Source organism: Megascapheus bottae, chromosome 3 (genome assembly GCF_031878675.1).
Source record: "Megascapheus bottae isolate mThoBot1 chromosome 3, mThoBot2.hap1, whole genome shotgun sequence".
NCBI lineage: Eukaryota > Metazoa > Chordata > Mammalia > Rodentia > Geomyidae > Megascapheus > Megascapheus bottae.
The window spans coordinates 60,842,250-60,862,133 of record NC_143511.1 but is presented as its reverse complement, the minus strand read 5'-3'; the positions used below and the strand labels follow the sequence as shown (position 1 = coordinate 60,862,133).

General features: G+C 44.9%; 1 protein-coding gene across 2 annotated transcripts in view; it reads left to right on the top strand.

The window, feature by feature from the left end:
• Pax5 (paired box 5) overlaps nucleotides 1-19,884 on the top strand; it is a 167,359-nt gene that overhangs the window by 109,331 nt on the left and 38,144 nt on the right. For both annotated transcript variants that reach the window (XM_090330268.1, XM_090330269.1), the window contains one exon: nucleotides 17,009-17,110. In XM_090330268.1, coding sequence (XP_090186394.1) covers nucleotides 17,009-17,110 — 102 coding nt within the window. The remainder of the gene's footprint in view (nucleotides 1-17,008; nucleotides 17,111-19,884) is intronic.

The following is a 19,884-nucleotide window of genomic DNA, read 5'->3' as shown; positions in this document are numbered from 1 at the left end:
TCTGTGATTTGGGAAGAAGGGGAACTGATATATCAAGGCTGCCTGTCACACCATTTAATACAGTTATAAATCCTGACGTCACTAACTAGTGGTCAGGAGCTGGAGAATTCCACTGGCCTCTGCTTTGCCCAGCATTTATAGATTTTCCCCCTCTCTTGCCTTTCTTTGCTTGACTGTCACAATTGTGTTTAGGGAGGGGGATAGGAATAGATAGATGATGACTTTAAATAGCCCACCTCACCCCCCTTCCAGGAGAAAATGGGAGCCTGCTCCTTAGCTCACTCTAAAAGGAGTGAATAGAAGGCCTTTAGTTGTCAGGTAAGCAGAGAAATTGCTCACTGGGACAGCTCCTTACAAGTCTGCTAATACCTTCCTGCTAGTGCACCACCTTTCACAGTTTACCACGTGACTTCACATCTTTAACTTTCAGATCTTTGGGAGGAATCGAGGGAAGGCTTGATCTTCATTTTATAGAAGGGGAAACGGAGGCTCTGCAGGGCAAAGTAGCTTGCACCAGGTGGATGCTGTAGGAATTTCCAGAGGTGAGCCACAGAGCATCACCATCAGGAATGTAGGGTATCTGCCAGACAATCCTGGACTCCAGCTCTCTGTACTTCCCCCACCACTGCTGTGTTTTGTGGGTGATAGTGGGAAGGCCACTTAAATTTTCGGATGCTCCGTGTCATGCCTAGAAATGTATGGAGGATTAAGTGGAATTGTGCTTGTACATTCCTTAGTAAGGTTCTTGGCCCAGGAAAAGTACTCAGAAAACATTTAAAAAGCTAGAATGTCAATGAAAGTGGTGTGTGGCTTATCATAGAAGCCTAAGGAGGGATATTCATGCCCTCCTGGGATTGTGTGCGGGGTGAGTAGGCAAGCTGCCTACAGAAGGTAGTGATTATTGAAGTGAGTGGGAATTCACCAGGCTTGGGGGAAAAGTGAGGAAGAGCTTCCAGGCAGAGAGAACAGTGAGGGAAAGGCTAGAGGAAGGCGAAGCACTGGAACAGAAACAACAGAGGACACAGAGAGGAGGTCCCAGAGGCTGGAGTCAGAACCTCCTGGGCCTGTATGTTGAAGTGGCAGCTTCAAAGAAGTCTCTTGAGGTCTTAACAGAAGATGAACACACGAATGATGAGACCTGACCTCATGAAGAGATCTGCAGAAGCCCAGGAAAGGATGAGGATCTGGACCCAGGCTGTGGAGACTCAGATAGAGGAAAAGTGTGGAGGGGTAGAATTGCCAGTAGTCCAAAGTGAGGGATAGGTGGGAGACTAAAGTCATGGTTAAAGTTTGACGACATAGTTAAAGGATGGAGCCAGTGGCTGAGTCAAAGATGTTAGGCCAAAAAAGAGATGTTAGGAAGAGAGGAGTTAGCTATTTTTTTTTTTTGCCAGTCCTGGGCTTGAGCTCAGGGCCTGAGCACTGTCCTTTGGCTTTCCTCAAGGTTAGAGCTCTACCACTTGAGCCTCAGCACCACTTCCGGCTTTTTTCTATGTATGTGGTACCGAGGAATCAAACCCGGGTCTTCGTGCATGCTAGGCAAGCACTCTACCACTAGGCCAAACCCCCGGCCCACAGCTATTTTGTCTTTATAGTCCCTAGGGATACCTGGTGAAACTTTCTAGAGGGCAGTAGAGAAAGGGTCAGGGCTGGGGCTATGGACATGGAAGTCACAGGATTAGAAGTGGTGAGGGGACCTAGGTCACTTAGTGGAGATGTGGAGATATCCTAGTTTGAGAAGAGAGTATCTGGGGAAGGATTGGAGAAAGAGGAAGCCTGGAGAAGTCTGGAGGACAAAACAGATTCTAGAGTCCAGAGCAGTCCCAGATCTTAGCTATGAACCTCAATCAGAGAAGGGGCAAATCTAAGAAAATTTAGGGCTGTCAAGCTATCCAAGAGAGCCATGAGCCAAACTTGGTGGTTTCCTAGCCAGGAATAGCCCTTACACCATACTTGCATGGTTGCTACACTGTGGCCTGTATACCTGGCCTTCAGCCCAGGTGACAGTCACTGGGCACTTGGTGCCACCTCTGCTTCACATGTGTTTGCTTCTTTGTGTCACTAGCTCATGATTAAAGACTCACACAAATGTGTCTTCTTGGTGGACCCAGAAATGTGCCCTGGCCAATCTGCACAACAAGCTGGGAAACCATGTTTCTGACATGTTTGCCACCTTAATTAATTGATTATTTTATTCTGAAACCAGCTTTTACTGTGTCAACCAGGCTGACCTTGAATCTATGAGCTTCTTTTTCGAGATCGTGTCTTTTTTATTATAACCTAAGCTGGCCAGGGACTTGTGAGCTTTCTGCTTCATTTTCTCAGGTGCCAGGATTGTAGGCATATGCTACTTTGCCCACTGAAAATTCTGAAATCTGAAAGTATAAACTTTCCTAAATAAGATAAGGGTGTACAATGATGTCCAGTGGAAAAATGTTTGAATAAGAATAGGAAAAGAAATCCAAGACAACCAGTGCTGGGGAATATCCACTGGCTTTGGCAGTTAGGAGTTTTGTTCTGACTCATTTATCTATTATAGTCTATCTCCAGAGTTTGCAGCAATATTAAATTAAAACCCAAAGGCATGTGTACGTAGACTAGAAACACCCAAATGAAAATGGGGATCATCACAACAGATTCTGGGATGGGGATTCAGCTGAGCCCTGAAGCTCAAGGAAGGTCTAGTTCTAATACTGTGAGGTTCCAAGTGAATTGTAGTAAGCTTCTGGACTGTGGGAAGAATAAGGGAAAGGGAAGAATCAAGTACCTTATGACTGTCGCACTGGGAGTTAGGAGGGTGGCTAGGGGGCATTTCTCCTTGACTAGAGCTTATGTGGCTTCTGAGCATTGGCTAGCAGCTTTTCTTCCATGAGGGGAGGAGGATGGATAGTAACACTGGTGTGCACAAAGTAAAAGCTCCCTATTCTTATTTTTTTTTTTGCCAGTCTTGGGCTTGAGCTCAGGGCCTGAGCACTGTCCTTGGACTTTCTCAAGGCTAGAGCTCTACCACTTGAGCCTCAGCACCACTTCCGGCTTTTTTTTCTATGTATGTGGTACCAAGGAATCGAACCCAGGTCTTCATGCATGCTAGGCAAGCACTTTAGCCACTAGGCCAAACTCCTGGCCCAAGCTCCCTATTCTTACAGGCATAAAATTCTCATCACTTACCACAGGCTGAGCCCAGAGGAGGGGGCTAGGAAATCATTCTCTGAGCTGATAGATATTTGGCTTCAGCTCTGGTCTGACCACAAAGAAACAAGGTGAGCAGGATTACTGTCTTGGAGCTAGAAGTGGTTAAGTGAATATCTTCTAGGATACAGCTGTCTCATGCAACCTGACAGTGCTAGGACATAGAAGTATGTGTATGAGCTCTGGTGGAGGTGATCTGGGCTAACCTGCAGGGACCTACCACCAGAGGTAAAGATGGCAGCACTGCCTGGGTGTCTGTCAGGTGCAGTAGCAGGATTTGCTAAGGCTTGAGGGTGAGCTGGAGGAGAAAAAGCTGTGTTAAGACTAGAATAGAGGTGAGGCTTGGTGCTATACAACTCTTCAGGCAATGGGGTGGGGGGAGGAGAGGGCTTGATCCAGAGCAGGGGGAGCTGAGGAGTGCATAATGCAACTAGAGAAGGTCAGGGCCAAGCAGGGGGACAGTTCAGGGTGGGAATCCATGTTGTAGCTGATGTTTGCCTGAAGATAAACATCCCATAATCACTGATCCAAGGCTATTGGTGGAGAGGTGGGGCCATTAGGTGCCAGGGTGCCCAGGCCAGGCCCTTTTACCCAGGGCTCCCAAAGCCTGCTGGGTACCCTCATTATGCCTCTCACGTGGCCAGGAGAGACAGGAGCAGCAATCGAGACTCTGGGTGCCTCCTGCTGGTGCATAGAGTGCTGGGCAAACCACATGAGATCCCATCTCACGCATAATGTGCATCGGAGGACAAAATTAGATTGAGAAGTAAATGGAGCCGAAAATTTCCAAAGCATTTCCCGTCAAGAAGCTGTTTGATTGCATGTTTTAATTCTCTGAATTCTGCCCAGGGAGGTTCATTTTGGAGGGGATGGCTGGAATTGAGGGGTATAGGAGGGGAGGGGACTGCTGGGGACCCAAGGTCTGGTGGCACACTGGGAGAAGACAATCCTTTGTGGTTGTGAATCCATGAGGTTCCTTTTTCCAAGCAGTGTGGCTCAGATTCCAAACAGCCCTGTGTAGAAGATGCTATCCACCCCCATTTGTAGATAAGGAAACTGAAAGCCAGAAAAACTCAAATAACCAGCCTAAGGCAAGACGAATTGTGTGCAGGGAGTAGCACTGACTTGTGGGGCAAGCCCTACAGCACACGTCTATAATCCCAGCACTCGACAGTGAGGTAGGAGGACCGTGAGAATGAGGCCTTATCTTTTGTCTGGCTGTTTTGGTTCTTAATTGGAGATGAGAGCCTCACAGACTGTCCTGTGTAGGCTGGCTTTGAGATGGGTTCTCATTAACTTTACCCACGTGGGTCTCAAATGTGAGATCCTCCTGAGTTGCTGGGACTAAGTGAGCTGCTTGCATGTCCTGTGATACTGGAGAGGTTTTCTAGCCAGTATGAAAGTAGTCACAGAACTGAGTGTCTGCTTGTTGCTTAGCCCAGCTAAATTCTGACTTCCCACCTTTCAACCAGCAGCACCACCTCCCCACTCCCTCTGCCTGGGCCTGAGGAAGCTCAGAGTCTGTCATAAGCACCTCCACCCCACAGGGCTCCTCTACTGAATGAACATAGGCAGTATGTCTGACAACCCCTGAATATCCCATCTCCACTCAGCTCAAGCGCCTCTCTAGCTCTTCCTTGCCACCAAGGCCTTTCTCCTTTAGGCAGGCTGCAGGCCAGCTGCAGGATTTCCTTTAGTGTTGATTCTTTATTACCTGTGAGACTTTGGGCAAGATCTTTGCCTCTTTGAGGTTCAGTTTCCCACACTAGGTACCAAGATATTAAGTAGAAACTTGAACCCAGGCCTGTCTGGTTCACATGCTAGTTTCCCTCTGATGCTCCCTATTCAAGAAGGACCCCCTCTCCCCATGCTTGCAATGAATGAAGTTCTTTCTCTTCTGCAATCTAATCTAGGGCTCTTGATGGCCCACAGGAGGCAAGGTGGGGCAGTTAGCTGAATTTTACAAGAGAAATTAAAACCAGAACTGGCAGTGGCTTGCAAACCAGAGTCCTAGCCACTCTCTTGAAAGCAGGCAGTAGATAAAGTAGCCCTGGTACCTGATTTGGCTTCTCTGGCAGGGGAGGGTTCTTTGACAGCCTGCAGCACCAGCCCAGAATCTCGATTAAATGCATTTTCTCTGAAGCATGTTAATTTGCCGCTCACCCCGGGAGGTGCCTCTGCAGGGAGGGTTTGGTTTCCTATGGAAAGTCAGGCATTGCCCAGCTCCCCTCTCGCATGGAGTCCTAGCAGTTGGTTGGATACCAATATTGGCCTTACTATTTGATTTGGAAAAATAGCTGAGTGTGGGAGCTGCTGTTCCAAAGAACAGCATTGTCTAGTTGGGTTTTCCTGCTCTAGGCCTGGCTCTGTCTTTGGCCTTCAGGGCCAGAAGTAGGTAGGCCATGACTCTGATTAATGATTGTTACGAGTCCATGTTCTTTTCTAAGACAGAGGCTCCAACCTGGGCGTCAATGTTACTGTGTTGTGTGTTGTTTGTGTGTGTGCGCATGTGTATGCATCTGTATGGACATGTGTGGGCATATGAGTTCTGGGGCTTGAACTCAGGACCTGGGTGCCATTCTTAACCTTCTCTATTCAAGGCTAGTTCTCTACCATTTGAGTCACAGCTAAGTTACATTACTTGGGTTTATTACTTGTCATTGTAGGGTTTTTGATACAATGTTCATAATCATGTTGGAAGACATCTTTCACTCTCTTCTGGTGACAGCATCCAGGCTCATCTTTGTGAATGGGTGTTGTTGACACTCAGTACAGCCGAAGGCCTCGGGATGTCTGTAAGCCAATTCTGGCACTGCTACCACTCACCCAACTCTGAGGTTTAGTCTATTAGGCTGGTTTATATTGTTTTTTTGTCACTGGTCTTGCTGCTCACCTGTCACTTTCCTAATTTCATCTTGCTTGGCTCTTTAAAGTCTCCCTCCCCTTCTTAATTTTCTCTCCCCTTTAATATTCTCCATAGATAGGTGTGGAGCAAAACCACTGAGCTTATTGAAACTATGTGCCAATGGAGATTATTAGGCTGGCAGGAGTTGGACCAAGAGGGATGTTACGACAGGCTTTGTGCCTTCCTTGTAGTTACTCACAGTGAGACTGGGGGCTGGAGCTGTTGGATGGTGCATTTCAGACAGGCAGAGCTAGATACCACTGAGGGTCAAGTAGGGGCAAGGAGCTGGTGTGACCATGAGTTTTAAACATGTGGCTCAACCTAAGTGTTCCTGCATCATGATGCTGTCATGGAAAGCAAGAAGCTTCTCCTGTGACAGCTCAGGCTGAGAGTCAGGGACAGGCAGGAGCCCTGCATGTCATGAATCTTAGATTCATTATTATCTCTCCTAGACTGTGAGTGAGCCCCTTGGGGCACAGACTGTGGCTGGGTCTTAAGAATAAGTTAATTTTAAATCGAAACGTTAATTTTAAATGGAAGATAATACATGCATGTTGTTAATATTCAAACCATACAGAAAAAAGTATGAAGCAGAAAATAAATCTCTTTTCTTCAACCTCACCCTCTCATCTATAGTGCTTCTCCCCAAAGCTAAGAGGTTTGGGTATACTTTCATTAACATTTTAGTCATCTCTTAGGATATAGCTCTTATCTATTTTTACTAGCACAAATGGAATCATACTGAACACAATGTTCTTCTGTACTTTGTTTCATTCATTTAATAATACAGTATAGAGGGCTTTCCATATTTCTCACATTCAAATGTAGCTGATGAATTTCCAAAACTATATAATATTCCATCATAGGGAAATATCATGATTTATTCTCACCGTTATGATACTCAGGTAGATTCCTTCTTTCCTTCCTTCTTCCCTTCCCACTAAAAAAATCACATTTAATTATATTAAATGTGAATCTCGATATACTTTTTTGTGTATTTCCACAGGTGGTAGAATAAATGGGTGCATTTTTTTTCAGAGCATCAACTCTGAAATCAGGACCTCACTTGGCATCTAGCTTCTACATCTACTAGCTGAGTATCTTATTTTCAAGTTGGATGTTATAAGGATTTATGTTTCCCAAAGTGACTATTGGAAAGAAATGTCTACACAAAGAATTTAGAAAAACAGTGGCTAGCACATGGTAAGAACAACATGAATGATAGTTGTTGTGGTGGTTATTTTCATTACTCTTATTATCATCTATGGGTCCCCTAGTACTCGAGATGGTGCTTAGATCATGAATGACTGAAGAAAAACAAGAACCTGGCCAAAGTGGGAAATCTCCTGCCTGTGAATACTGCCTTCTTCCAGTCCCTAGACCAGAGCTTGTCTTGGCTGGAGGCGGAGGCCTCAGAGTGGTAAAACTGTACTGCAGACTTACTAATTAGAAGAACCCTTTTATTGTATTGGGTCAGTAGTTGCTGCTTTAAGGAAGACAATGCCACAAATATATGTAGAAATACTGACCAAGTCCTGGCTTCTAAGCCAAAATGCCAGCAGATGAAATCCAAGCATGCTTCCAAAACTGAAGCATAAGACTAGAGTTTGATAGCTCCTTGTGGTGCAAGGAAGGTAGTCAAGGTAGTCAAATGAAGGAATGGGAAGAGTTGACGATCACCTAGTTAATTGTATCTGATTACTGAGCTCTCAGATTTGTTTTCTTGGCACTACAAATCCTGCTCACATTTTTACTCAGGACAGCGGGAAACAGTCAGAACTAGTTACATGGGAGGACTAGGTAATTCAGGAAAAAGAAGTGTAGGTTTATTATTTCTGGGTAACTAATGCCACCTAACCTAATAGTTAATAAGCCTGTCGTTGGGAGTCTGTCAGATGAGTGGATGCAGTTCAAGCTCATTTGCAATTAGCATGTCCATTGTCTGTAGGCAGAGGTGGGCTGTTACAACAGGGTTGTCTTCTCTCTCTGAGATATCCCCTGGGAAGCCCTTTGGAGCTACACACCCTTTACTAGTGGCAGATCTGAACAAAAAAGGACTTCTGAGCAGCCCATCTGAATTTGACACACATCTCAAATGCCAGCTGGAACAGTGGGCCTGGTGGTGTATGCAGCATATGTGCACATTCAGTAAGAGGTTTGTGAATCAGAATTGATTCTCTCTTCAAATCCCCAGTATTACACTGCTTCTTTTCCCTTCACCAACGTGGCAGTTGTCTCTCTGTTCTAGTGCTTGTTGAAAATCTTCAGCTCATGTCATCATCAACAGGTGTCAAAATATACTTTTTAGAAAAGTTTTAAATATGTTGTATGTTAGATTTCTATTGCTGTAACAAGATAACCTGAGGCAACTTACAAAGATAAAGGGTTTAAGTCACAGTTCTGGAGATTTCAGACCAAATTGGTGAAAGATCGTAGTAGTCCGGTAGAAGTGCTGGACTGCAGCAGCAGGGAGTAGGTGGCAGAGAAAACACCTCATGACCTAGGAAGCAAAAAGTAAAAAGGAAGAGACCAGGCTCCTACAATCCCCTTTGAGGACATGTCCCCATGACCTAAGGACTTTCTACTATTCCCAACTCCTAACACTTATACCACTTCCCACATCAAGACAGAGCCTTTAACATCTTTGTGTGCATTTATCCAAACCATGAAATAATTCTTATACAAATGTAAAATGACAATGGAATCATATTTTTTAATCAATAGGGAAATCCTTAAAAAGGTAATATTGGTTATCTTTGTAAAGGTAATATGACCTTTAAAAAGTTAACATTGGTTACCAAGACTATTTCAGGAGCAGAATTTATTTTCTCTCCCTCAGAAAAAGTGTGTGCTTGGAACAGACCCAAGGCTTTACCCGTGCTAGTTAGGCAAGTGCTCTACCACTGAACTACGCCTTTACCCTTCAGGAAAAAATTAAAAAATTAAGATGTTCGGGTAAGATTAGAAGATTAGAAATCAAATTATTAATGCCCTACACAGCTCATTCCTTCGGAATCGTTTTTCTCACCTGATAGAAATCTGCACATTAACAAATAACTTTGCAAGGCTTGACTGCCACGCCAATAGTGAGGAAGTCATTAAGCACAGGTGTCCTCCAGGGCCACAACCCTTGAGACTGCCTCTGGAGTAGTGCCCCATGACACTGAGGGACTCTGCAAGCTGCCCACCTTTGCAACCTCTTGCCTTGAGTTATAAATGCTGTTTCTTAGCTCATGATGCAGAAAGGTTTCCTGTGGCTCTGATGGTGAGACAGGGTCTTCAAGGAAGATGTCACACATATGCAGTGGGAGAAGTATCTGAAGTTCTAAGTGGACACAAAATTTTCTTGCTGTCACTGAGTAGAACTTGGAGCCTGGGAGGACTGGGAGAAATTACCAGGAAGATGGGGGAAATGGAGAAACAGTGTGTCATAGGCAGGCTAGTCTGTGCTGTGGAGTGGGGGACACTGAGGAAACAGAGTCAGGAGGAGCTATACACAAGGAAGGAGGGGAACATTTGAAGCCATAGTGACTGGGAGGCTGTGGCTGTCACCCATAAAAATGAGGAGGATGACAGGAGCCCAGGGAGCCATCTTGTTTAGTACTGCAGCCATTTCCCCTGCAGGTTATCTGGCAGTGCCTGAACACCACATAGATCTCATGTTCCTAAGCAGGCTGGGAGCAGGTGCTGCTAGTGAGAGGGTTGGTAGGTGTGGAGATGCAAGGGCTTTGAGAGTGTCTAAAGGGGGAAATGTCCTCTTTGGAGACACTTCCTTTTGCCCTTAGGGTATATTTTAAAAACTGGATTAGTTACTAGCATTCACATTGCAAAAAAAATTCCCAATCAAATAAAAATAGATGAAAACCAGGGCTCTCATTCCTTTCAAAACTTTTCATATGAGCCAAGTGCCAATGGCTCATGCCTATAATTCTCAATAATCAGGAGGCTGAGACCTGGAGGCTCAAGGTTTGAAGCCATCCCAAGTAGAAATGTTAAGATTCTATCCAATTAACCAGAAAAAAAGCCAGGTAAGAAGTGTGACTCAACTGACAAAGCTGAGCAAGCTTTGTTGAGCAAGTATGAAGCTCCTGTGTTCAAGATCTGATATTAGAGAAAAAAAATCCTGAGAAGGGATGAGCCCCCTGGGCAGGGTCTGCCACCTGTACCCACTTTCAAGGCTGAGGCCAGGACAGTTGGCATGAAGGCCAACAGCTCTAGCCCCTTCTAGAACTTCCTTTCCTGGAAACACGAAAATTGGATTGACACTTAACTTCCCATCACTGAGCACAATTCAGGGAGTGTTGCTGTGGACAGAAAAGCAGAGGCCAACCAAGAGGGGGGCGGGGAGGGTAATGGGGACCAAGACATGTGGAAGGGTATCAATGTATATGAATTAATGCACCTTCTATCTGGCAAATATCATGTAACCCTTTTATTAAATACAATAAAAAATATTAACAAAAAAAAAAAGAAAAGCCGAGGCCACGTTGGACAGGCCCTGTGAGGTCCTTTACTGCACCAGCTGGTACCTGCCTCCCTTTTCATCCACAATGGATAAAAAGAGGCCACTGACTTAGAGAAGGCTGAAGTGGAAAGAATTCTCAGAGGCCACCCATTCCCACTATTTGAGTGTCCAGATGGGAAAACTGTCCAGAGAGGAAGGGGAGCTTTCTTAAGAACACATAGAAAGCCATTGCTGTCTGGGGTGTCCTGACTTCCTGAGTATAAAGAGCCCCCAGCAGATGCAGTTGCCAGTTTTTGGAGGACATTCTCTTCCCTAACCAGTCTCTTATAATAGTGGCCTTAAGTGCAGAGCTTGTCCTCCTTTGGCCAGGATCTTCCCCAGTGGGACTGTTGAAATCAAGGTTGGCAGCCCTGCTTTGTCCTTGAAGCTGGGGCCAACTTTGTGTCCCAACCCCATCTCACAACATGTAACACTGGCCTTCTCTCTCTCACTCCCACTGAATCAGGTGGGCAGAGGCCGAGTTTGGCGGGTGCCCTGTAGTATTCCAAGGGAAGGGCTTAGATACTGTCACAGTAATGAATTCTGCAAGGGTTTGAAGCCAGGGGCTGGAGGATCTCCATGTCATATGTCTAGAAGTGACAACCCCCAGTGGTTAATTACTGCCACACGATGAGAACTGAGCTGGTAGCAAAATGAGATAAGTTCATTATGAACTAAATTTGAAGTTAATTGGATTCACACTCCCCCCATTAGCAGACATGGAAAGTGTCTACCTAGAAATGGGCGGCCCAAGAGACAAAAGTCGTATCAGACCAGAAACCAATAAATCAGACCTTGTTGTTTGGCTGAGTTCATGACTGACAAAGGGCTTTCAGAGATGTTGGTAAGAGGGACCTTTAGTTCCCTGAGATGAGTTAGAACCATTAGTGTCATCTTGGGAACATCTGAGCAACTACTGTGTTCCAGGGAGGAGATGATAGCAAGTCAATCTTCAGGGACCCCCAGTTCAGAGACAGGAGAGCCCAGTGTGCTGGAAATATGCTAGGGGTGGGGTGGGGTGGGGAGCAGGGTGGGATCTGATGCCAAATGCCTGAGTTTAGATGAAGCTCCCCTTCTTGTGAACTGTGGAAACTTAGGCACATGTTTCATAATCTCTCTGCATGTTAATTTCCATTTGTAAAAAATAAGGATAATGCATTAGTAAACTTTTAGAGATTAAATGGAGTCAATATCTATAAACCGCCATGACGGGTATTTAGAAGATGATGTAGTATTATACACCCTATGCTTGGCATTGAATAAAAGGCTACAAAAATGTTAGTCATCATTATTACTATTAGCTATGAGACCCATGGCATATCAACCACATGGAGCCTTCACTCCATGAAATGGGCATCACAACACCATCAATATGTTTGCTGGATGTATCAAAAGAGATGGAGCTTGTAAAATGCTTGGCTCAGTCTGTCACCTGCTGACAGGGCACACTGCTGTCCTGCTGTCAAAAACTAGAAAGAAATGAGCCTCATATGACAGCAAGTCCTGAGCAAAACCCCACCAAGGCTACCAGAATCCCAGGAAGACCTGGTAACCCATCTAAAGTGGCATTAGGATCCATCTAGGGCTTCAAGACTGAAGCTTTATGTTCATAATGAACTTGCTCTTTGTGTGTATGTACTCAGGCCAGTAGTTTTCCCAGTAGGGCTCTAGGAGACTAGTGAACTGAGCTCTTTTCAAAGTTAGGGTGATTGAGGCTGGCAGTGGGGCATGTAGGGAAAGAGAGTATGATTTGCTGTGAATCTATGGAAGTTCAGAAGCAAGAGTGGGACTGAAATAAATCAAAGTTCCTTGTGTGGCCTTCTTGTCCTGCTATCTGCCCTAGACAGATAGCTATTGAGTACATGCTGTATACCAGATGCTAGAGCCTTGCCCCCAGATATGCTAGATTGACTTTGTGAATTTTATCCTAAATGAGCAATGATACCTATGTTCCAGCTTCCCACAGCCTTTGGCCCTACTCTTTTCTTCTGTAACCTACTTACCCTTCCCTGCTGCTCAACTGATTGACCCATTCTCTCAGCCCTCCATCGACCCTCTTCACTCACCTCTACTCCCACTATCAATGTCTTTTTCCACCAATGGACACTCAGGCTGAGACCTAGCCACCTGGGTTCTAAGAAGGGATTTTCATGAAGTTTACATGATAATTGTTTGAACCTCACAGGATTGCTAGGATGATTAAGTGAGTTAATGTATGTATGAATATCTGGCATGAAACAGAGAACTATCATTCCAACTTGGAGCTTATCTGTTGTCTTATGAATGCTTTTCTTATACTGGGATGGGACAGAGGCACAGGGAGACCTTCAGAAGGTAGATAACACAGGACTTTGAAGTACCTAGAAAAGGTTCCCTCCCTCTAGAAGAGCAGGCTTTTGAAGTGGGGACTTGGAAATTGAGCAGAAAAATATTTAACTGATCTGAATGGCAGGAAGATTTGAAAGTGGAACAGCCCGAGCAAATGCATGGGGGTAACAAAGTACCAGGAAGTATAGGAGCTGGCACTGAGAACAGGCATTGACAGGGTTCAAAAAGGCCACCTGTGGGGCACAGATTAAGAAAGTCCTAGGGCACCAAGCCAAAGACTATTCTGGTGGAGAATTACTGAATGTAGAAAGCCTAGAATTATGGGCAGCTATTAGCTGCCTGTGGTACCAGTATTTTCACTGGTTCACTTGAGTAAATCAACCTTTAAGACTTCCCATGTCAAGACATATCCAGCCAGTGGCAATGTGGGGAATTTTTTCCTTCCATATTTATTCCTCTTATGTCTCTATTTTACCTTACTGTATTGTCTGAAGACTTAAGCACACTTTTCAGTGATCCTGTTGATAATAGGTTTTCTTGACATATTCTTGACTTTAGGCATTCATCAGATATTTCACCAATGAAATATATTGACTGTAGAAGACTATTTTAATACTTACTAAGAGATAGAAATGGATACTGAATCTTAGCCAGTACCTTTTCCTCATCTATGGTAATTATTTGGTTTAGTTCTTTGATACATTAGCATGAAATCCTGATGAACATTTTAGTATTGAACCATCCTTGCACATCTAGAATAAACCTCATTTGTTTATCAACTATATTGTTTCTCTAATATTGCTCAATCAGTGTGATAGTAGGGGTTTTAGTACTACTAATAAATTAGTAATAGCATGAATGAAGAAATTAAACAATTTGCTACTATACAAATGTATCATGAAAGTACTAATTAATCGAGAGATATAAAAACAAACACAACATCTAATTACAAAATTATCAACTAGGTGTTGTGGTATTCATTATATTTTTATATCACAATCTTCCTAACCTGGTGAAATAAATCAGTAAGTTTCTTGGTTTAATATGTCATGGAACAATTTAATAATGAATGAATGTATCCATTGAAGATGTAAAAGAAGTTAAGCAAAAATAAGCAAAATTTGTACAAGAAGCTGAATGGTGTGGCACTTCTTTTAGGAAAAGAGTTTATTTTCCTATTATTTCCTATTGTCATATCTACCTGTTCTTGAGTTTAATCATGCTATTCATATTTTCCTTAAAAAATGTAAGGAAGTCAGGTGCTCCTAAAAATGTACCTTTTAAGTTGAGATTTCCATATTTACTAATGAGGAATACATTTTATTCTTTTATATATTCCCTCCTATATCTCTGGTTATATCTTCTCTTCATTCCTTCTGTTCATTCCTTCTTTTCATTAATATTTTTTTTATCTTGACCTAGGTTTGGTTTGTCTATTTTATTGACCTTTTAAAGTAAGAATTCTGGGTTTTACTTGTTATATCTGTTTCCTAATCACCTTTTACTTTTTCTTTATTGATTTCCTACTCCTTACCCTAGGTTGCTTTTATTGCTTTTTTATCTGGCTTTTTAAGTTGAGCGCTTCAGTGAGGCTCTGATTTTCTAAACCTTTGCTTGAAGGATCAAGGTTTTAAGCATGTGTACAGTGGCAGAAACTGTTGGCCAAACAATACCAAAAGGGCAACCCCCTACTGAAGGAAGAACCCAATCCCAGGAGGGTGGAGCCCTGGACTCCAGGTCCATTCTTTCCCAGATCTACTGAGTGTCCATATGCAAGTCCCTTCCGTACTCAGTATCTTCTTCCACCCAGGCAGCAAGAAGTGTGTCTGTAGCCATACCAGGCATATTCCTGTCAGGATAGTGCCCATCTTTTAGGAGACAGGCTAGGCATCTAGCTCCTTATTATGTCCTGGTCTCCCTCCCCCCAACATGCTCACCTGTAAAAGATAGTTGAGTTAGCTTCTGGGAGATACAGTCAAGAAGTAATAATGACAGTGCCCCGTTGAGAAATAGTGGAGCCTCTGGACTTATGGCCCAAAGTACAGACAGGCCTTCAAGGCAGTGGAGTAGAATGACTAGCTGCATGAACTTTGACACTGTGCAAGGTGGGGATCCTGTCAGCACCTTACCTCCTAGGATTGTTGAGTAACTTAACCATTAAAGTACTCAGGATACCATTATAATTTCAATGTACATTTTCATCATGTCATCATCAGGGCGTATGCTTGGGGGCAGATCAGAGTGGGAGATACTCTTCTGATTGGTGGAGAGGGGAGACAGCTCATTAAAGCAATTCTGCCATTGGTTGTCTTCTCTTCCTGTCATGCCATCAGGCCACTGGCATCTCAGCCTCGTACTGAGTATGTTGACTTGCATGTACTCTGTTGCCTCAGATGCCCTTTCAGTCATCCTTCGATAACTGATGTTCTGTACCATCTGTGAGGAAGACTGAGCATTAGTGCTCCCCCCACTCAGGGTAGAAAGAGGGCTCTAGTCCCTCGTTAGAAAACAACCTGAAGTCCCTTCTCTACCCTCTATCCCTGTGGAACATGAGTCAGTTGTTCCCCTCCCCTACTGTAGGTCCCAGTCTCTGTACTACACAACAGGAGTAGGTGAATGAGAGCTCCTAAGAGTTCTTCTTGCACTGGTTCTTGAGCATGGACAAAAGGGACTGTTAATGGCTTCTGCTTCTTAGCAAGACTCAATCTTTAATTCACCCAACAAATGCCCAAGGTCTATGTGATTCCGGCCCTGGAATACAAAGGTCTGATCCATGGTGCCTCTACTCTACGGAGAGAAGAGCTGCCGTAGAGGCCCGTGGATATTTGATTGAAGGGGAGGAGAAGTGAGGCATAGGAGGGATTGTCAAGGCAAACCTTAAGTCACCAGTGGCCAGTAATGGCTTTAGTTTTGTTCACTCTCTACCATTGTGGGGAGCCATATTAGCTTTGATGGATGCAGTGGGGGATGGAGGGCTATCAGAGTTAATCCTGAGTGTCTGTTCTCTAATGATGACTAAAGTTAAGAGACCTGAGCCAGGATGACCAAGCCAAAATTAGGTAAGTGATGAGCAGAGGCAGAGAAGAACTTCTGCCTGGTGTTGCCTAGTGTTATGGGAAGTTCTGGAAAGTATGCCGAACTGTGAAATGTCCTCTCAGTGCTGCTATTCCGGTTTTGAATGATGGCACTGGAAGGCCATATTTATTTATTCAGGTAGCATTCACTGGCCCTCACCAAGGTCTTGTTTGCATTCTTTGGGAAGCATTGGTTAGAAATGGCATTTTTCTTATGGCTACCTACTAGTAGGTCTAGGCTCTATGACATCTGCCTGTGTGTTTCAAGGCCTCAAGAAGGCTGCTATATCTTCCACAGACCCATATGACTGTGTAACGAGCAGTCACTCATCCACCTCTCTGAGTTTCTGGCTTCCCTGTAACCTCACTGTCCAAAGTGTCCATATTCAGAGGAGACCGAGGTTCCACCCTCCATCCCTAGTCCTAAGGCCACTCCATTTCCCACCACTTCCTGGGATGACTGACAGGGGTGCTTGTCTTTCTTTTTAGGAAAACTGCCAGCCCTCCGTAGGATAGGGTCCTCTAAGTCCCAATATCAGTCACAACAGTGTGATCTCTCAAGGCCCAGATGACAATCTTATCCATGATGACTTTGTTACATAGAACTAGCAAGAGGGTTTGAGGGGCTATGGGCCCTTCAAAGATGCTGTGTGGCATTTCTGTTGTCCCTGTACTTTTCCACGGATGGACCACCATCCTGGCTTGCTAGCCTTTTCTGAGTACAAAAAGGGTGACTGCAAATGTGTGTGTGTGTGTGTGTGTGTGTGTGTGTGTGTGTGTGTGTGTGTGTGAGAGAGAGAGAGAGAGAGAGAGAGAGAGAGAGAGAGAGAGAGAGAGAGAAAGTGCAAGCAGCGAGCATATGAGCATGCATGAGCAATGGGGGAAGCTGAGGGCACACTGCTGTTCAGTGACCAGACGTGACAAATGTGCAGACGTGTCTGGGATGCTGTGTGTGAGCGGCTGGCCATGGAGATGCTCACCCAGTGATTTGTTGCTTTGATTCCTCAGGCCGAGACTTGGCAAGCACAACCCTCCCTGGGTACCCTCCGCATGTCCCCCCAGCTGGACAGGGCAGCTACTCCGCACCGACGCTGACAGGGATGGTGCCTGGTGAGTTTGCACTATTGGCGTCTCCACAGCAGGCAGCCGTTGGGGTTTCAGAGGGAGGGAAGCCCCCGGAACAGCCCAGCTGACCTCCATGCATCTGAGAAGCAGTCCTGAATAAATCAGTAGAGGTCAGCTCAGCCTATTTCCTATAACCAAGTCTTCAGTGGGACTGCACTGGGGAGGACATCAGAAAGAAGGTCCTTAGCTGTCACTCAAGCAGCCTTGTTGGCCACATGGGGAATCTGAACAGAGTGGGATTCAGGGCCAGCCAATAGGGAGGTTCCCCTAACCTTTCTTCCTTCTGCTCTCCCCAGTCAGAGGCCCTGAGGTGCCTTTGGTGGCCTTACTCTTTGAGGGTGAGGATGATATGTTCAAGATAGTCAGGTTGTTGATGGCTTTGTCGTTTGATTCTAAATTGAACACTACTGAGACCTGATCCCCTCCATCCAGTGATATGTCAGTTTCAGAAAATCTGAAAAGGAAAGATACCATATTATGTCCTCTTGCATTATGGAGACAAAGCAATGCACTGTTGTGGTGCTATCGGCCGTATATTAAGGGAATTAGCACAGCAGAGATACCCACTATGTTCTTTTATAAAGTGTATTTTTAAAGCACAAGAAAAAAATCAAATCTCTATGGGATGTTGTTACACTGTTTTCCTGGGAAGCATTGTCACCAACTGGAGTCATTCGTAGGGGCCCTTTCCATGCCTGGAAGCTCCAGATCCACACCACTGCCTCCTATCCCCTGATTCCATAATTGCTTTCTCTTTGGAGCCTCAAAACCATTACTTTGAGAAGTAGGAGGGCTCATTCATCCCACCTTATGAACAAGGAAATCAAGGCCAGGAAGGGGTAGGGACATGCTAAGTCATCAGGCAAGTAGAAGGCAAAGTCACACTATAAGCCAATTGGAAACACGCTTATAACAGATAAGAGAAAGCCCCACTTTTGTGAGCCACTTCTTAGAAGTCTGTACTCTAAGGGCAATGCCTCTCGTCCCCATGGATCAGGGCAAATACACCCAGCCAAGGGGACATTCTCATGCTCCTCCTCAAAACCCTGGAGATCTACCTGGAGCCTCTTCCAACTTCATCCTCATGGCTATTCTGAAAACAGCCCATATCAGTGGATGAGCCCTGTGTAGTAATGCTGACAGAGCTTGAATGTGAGGTATGGGTGTGTGAGGTCCTTCATGATGATGAATGGAGCCGGGGTTGAGGGGAGCAATGTGGTAGGTCATGGTCAAGTGAGCTTTTCCCACACCGCATACCCTGGCACAGAATGCCACGGAGCCCCAGAATTCAAAATTCCAGCCCAGCCTTCTAGCTTGTGTTGAAGACATGTTTAACAAGGTGGGAGGATGGAGTGTATTTCATTTAACGGTTTGTTAGCTTGATTTATGCCTTTTAAATTTGAGACATATGGGCAATGGCTCTGAGTGCACTCTTGCCCTGGGCCTTGCCAATGCTGGTGAGGCCTGCCAGGTTCCACAGTAAAACCTGGGAGTTTCTGCTGCTTGAGGAAAGCCAGGGCAGAGCCAGGGAAATATTGTGCACCAGGCAAAAACAAGAGGTTGTAGGACACACACATATCCTCTCCACCCCGAACACACACGTTTGGCTCCTCATTTCTCAGCCAAGTTAGGAGGGATCCCAAGCCACAGCCAGGAATGACCCTACACATTCTTGGAGCATTTTGTAGGACGTAAAATTCTTGTATCTAGCAAACCTGGGAGGTAATACAGCTCAGTCAATCCCAGTTTTCTAGAAGGGCTGAGACCCAGAGAAGTAAGGGAACTTTCCAAGACTGCTCAGCTTACAGGTAGAGGCTTCTCTGTGCTGTACTGCCCATGACTTTCTTGGTCTATGGACTCCAGCGTCTCATAGATGGCAGAAGGAAGGGCAGCAGCAGCCTGGTGTCCTGTCCTAGGGCATGTTAGCAGATAAAGCTGAGGCCATTTCACTGGCACTCCAGTGCCCCACTGCAAACCCCCAGGAGGCCAGGTCAGAGAAGCAGCTGAACTTTCTCAAGTTTATCTAAATATAACCTGTCCTCTGGCCTCCCAATTCTTACAGCCCTAATTACCAAGTTCCACATACAAATGGCTATAGGCCAGGCACAGTCCCCAGTGAGCATGGATGTCAGCTCCTCATCCATTAATGGTGGAAGCAAGAATCACAGGACCAAGCAAGGGCAGAAACTAACTAGGTTTCTGGCAGCAGCTGGACAGGGGTGATCACAGGGTCTTCAAGGACTCAGTTGTCTGGAAGAGAGAAGGCACACAATGTAGAAGGAGGAATACAGAAATTTGGGCAGCAAATCTGCTACTCCGAAGCCCCTGGCTTCCAGGGAGAGAGAGAGAAAGAGAGAGTAGGAGAGAAAGAGAGTGTGTGTGATGGCCCTAGGCCTCAAACCCATGGTCTGAGCACGGTCACTGAACTTTGAACTTCTCTGCTCAAGAAGAGTGTTCTACTGACTAGCTCCAAAACCATTTTCAATGCTATGTGTATGGTGTAATCAATCTTATCCCATGAAGCTGGGGATGGACCCAAGAGACTTTATTTTACCATCATATTTTACATCGATCCATCTTTGTAAAGAAATGACTATTTCTTTATATTTTTAGAATAAAACTTAAATTATGAGGAACTATAATTTAAGAAAACTACTAATGCTCATAAAATCTTTGTCCCCTGAATTTCTGTGACAGTGCAAGACATTTTTTCCCCATTTTCATTTAATACCAATACCTTCTATTGACATGAATAAAAC